This window comes from Poecilia formosa, unplaced genomic scaffold, assembly GCF_000485575.1.
Source record: "Poecilia formosa unplaced genomic scaffold, Poecilia_formosa-5.1.2 Scaffold374, whole genome shotgun sequence".
In the NCBI taxonomy this organism is placed as follows: Eukaryota; Metazoa; Chordata; class Actinopteri; order Cyprinodontiformes; family Poeciliidae; genus Poecilia; species Poecilia formosa.
In genome coordinates, this window is record NW_006800313.1 from 556297 (window position 1) to 559368 (window position 3072).

General features: G+C 38.8%; 1 protein-coding gene across 1 annotated transcript in view; it reads right to left on the reverse strand.

Moving 5' to 3' along the window:
* Window positions 1–2046, reverse strand: part of LOC103154129 (ribonuclease inhibitor-like) — a 30759-nt gene extending 28713 nt beyond the window's left edge. Inside the window, exons 1-2 of the mRNA XM_016662434.1 lie at window positions 1995–2046; window positions 1817–1940 (exon numbers count right to left, since the gene is read on the reverse strand). Of these exons, the coding sequence (XP_016517920.1) occupies window positions 1817–1940; window positions 1995–2046 (176 nt within the window). The remainder of the gene's footprint in view (window positions 1–1816; window positions 1941–1994) is intronic.
* Window positions 2047–3072: the final 1026 nt, after the last annotated feature.

Consider the following 3072-nt stretch of genomic DNA (forward strand, 5'->3'; position numbering starts at 1 on the left):
GTTCAGGGAGGGAGAAGAAAGAGGAAGAATAGAAAAAAGCCAAGATAAAGGTTTGTTTTAATGTGCCTGGTAATGTAATGATTTGTAAAGCTGCTAATAGAAAATTAGCTTGAACGGTCCAGTTCAACTGACAAACATTTATGCTAGGGTCTTTGTATTTATGTGACACTCAGTTTAAACTTTAAATGAGTTGATTCTCCTACTTGGCAAGATATTGCTGAGGTATTTTTGGCTTCAAAACGCCGTTTTTAATAACGTTTGATAACAACAATTAAAACGTCTCAGTGTCTGACATTGTCTAGTAAAATGTTTTTACGTCAGGCTACATAGCTGCTACATCGATGAGCTGCTCTATGCTGTAGTTGGGGATATGTTGTTTGCTGCTGAATATAAGCATTTTTGTGGCTAAAACAAACATTATTTTTACATCAACTTCTAAATTATGTGAAACTTCTGTTAAAATCATTTTGAAGGCTCAGAATCAGTCCAGTACCGGTGCCGGTCCACATTCTCAGGAGAGAAAAACTCACCTGGTATAAATTAAATTTTTAGCTATTGGAGTAACGCTTAAGAGAAATTTATTTAATCAAAGAATGTCATGAATATGTGTGTAGGGCTACATCGATTGCAGTTTTCTGGCCGATCCCCGGTTACTGATCTTGAAAAAGCTTGACCAGCTGATTTTGATTTTGGCTGATATGATTTTTTTTTGTCTGAAATGTCACTAATATAGCAAGAAAGTCGCTGAGTTGCAACAGTGGGGTGAATATTGTTAACTGTACACATGCAGACCTGACCCGTTGGGTCGGTCTGTCAGTCACACTCAGACTCTCTCTTGAGCAGAAGAGAACAGAGACTGATCTTTAAACCTTTGATGGCGAACATTACATTAGGAGATGAAAGGGGCTTCACATGTAGATATCAGCCAATCACGATCCCCCAAAATTAAGGAAATTGGTGCCCAGAAATTGACTGGCCGATAAATCAGTTGGCCAATAAATGTATCCTATATTATTATACATGTATATAATGTAAACAGCACTGACAGAGATGCAATTAGTTTATAGCAGGTGTGTGAATGATCTAATAATCGGACTGCTGATTGAAGCCAGTCCACACTGTTAGCAGAACTAGAGGGCCCCAAAACCACATTTTGCTTAGGGCCCCATGGAGGCTTGGGCCGGCCCTAGTGGGATACAACTGTTCTGAAGACAGGACTGAATTGTAGTTTCTAGCTTCACCACTAGGGGGCGCAGACATTTTGTGAGCAAAGTTTTGTTCAGGTGTGAAATAATGTTCGGGAATCAGTGCAGATCGGCAGAAGTTGTTTGTAGGTAATTTATGTGGCATGTATGAGAGAGTGTGTCCATCAGACTGGTAAGATACAGTCTATTTGTGTTTAAGAAGAATAATGTGTGTATTTTATTACTTTAGACATTTTCTGTTTGCTCATTTTCCCCAGAGGAAGCTGAGTTTTTCTTTAAAATGGTGAATTATATTATGTTTAATTGTTCTGTTTTACTTTATTACAAACTGAAATATAAGGCTGGAGAAATGAGAAGTTAGTTTTATTTTATTTTCCAAATATAGCAAAGTTATAAGGCCTTTGGGCCCAATAGTAAGGCTTAAAAGACAAGTAATGTGATTATAATATGTTTGTAGCTTACAAAATGATTATTGGTGTTCATGGTGTATTGTAAGTTTTATTTAGCTGTTCCTTTGTAGAATCAACACATATAACCACATCCATCCACCTAAACCCTGAATCTGCCGATTAAAGAACCAGGAAATCATCACCTTGTTGCTTGAGGATCACAGACTCATGAACATCCTGCGATCACCACCTATAATCACCACCTCCCGTCCTTTAGCTGGGTGACTGTCCAGATCTCCAANGGGCAGCAGGACAAACTTCTCCCCTGAATTCACCTCCAGTGGAGCTGAGAGACAACAGAGGACAAGATGAATTGGACAGACAGATGGACATACAGCACCTCTGATGAGAGAGAAGTGGAGCAGGTGATGATCAGCTGATATTGTCTCCATCGTTCCTCCTGGACCTCTATGGACCCATCAGGTCAGAGACCATGAAGGTTTTTCTGGTGGAAATGTTTCCTTATAACTGAGACGTTCAAGTCAGAGAGAAAATCCTCCAGCAGAGTTTCATCACCAAGGCAGTATGAGGGGGATGCAGGGCCGGCCCAAGGCATAAGCAAACTAAGCAGCCACTTAGGGCCCTGAGACCACCAAGGGGTTCCCCCAGTGGAGCAGATTTTTTTTTTTTTTTTATAATTTCTATGTCATTATAATGTCAAAAACACACAATTTCACTATAATTGATTTGTTTTTACAATAATATATATTTGATAATGTGTGAAGAAATCATTATTTTATGGATTACAAAAAATATATTATATGGCCCCTTGTGGCCGCGGTAGGTACCGCACGCTTCGCCGGTATCATGAGCTGCCCTGCAATGAGCATCCAAACGTCCAAAGCTCCGGTCAGAAGTTAAGTTAGCAAAACATTGTCTCAAAAAAGGACTTATCGTTCAGGGAGGGAGAAGAAAGAGGAAGAATAGAAAAAAGCCAAGATAAAGGTTTGTTTTAATGTGCCTGGTAATGTAATGATTTGTAAAGCTGCTAATAGAAAATTAGCTTGAACGGTCCAGTTCAACTGACAAACATTTATGCTAGGGTCTTTGTATTTATGTGACACTGAGTTTAAACTTTAAATGAGTTGATTCTCCTACTTGGCAAGATATTGCTGAGGTATTTTTGGCTTCAAAACGCCGTTTTTAATAACGTTTGATAACAACAATTAAAACGTCTCAATGTCTGACATTGTCTAGTAAAATGTTTTTACGTCAGGCTACATAGCTGCTACATCGATGAGCTGCTCTATGCTGTAGTTGGGGATATGTTGTTTGCTGCTGAATATAAGCATTTTTGTGGCTAAAACAAACATTATTTTTACATCAACTTCTAAATTATGTGAAACTTCTGTTAAAATCATTTTGAAGGCTCAGAATCAGTCCAGTACCGGTGCCGGTCCACATTCTCAGGAGAGAAA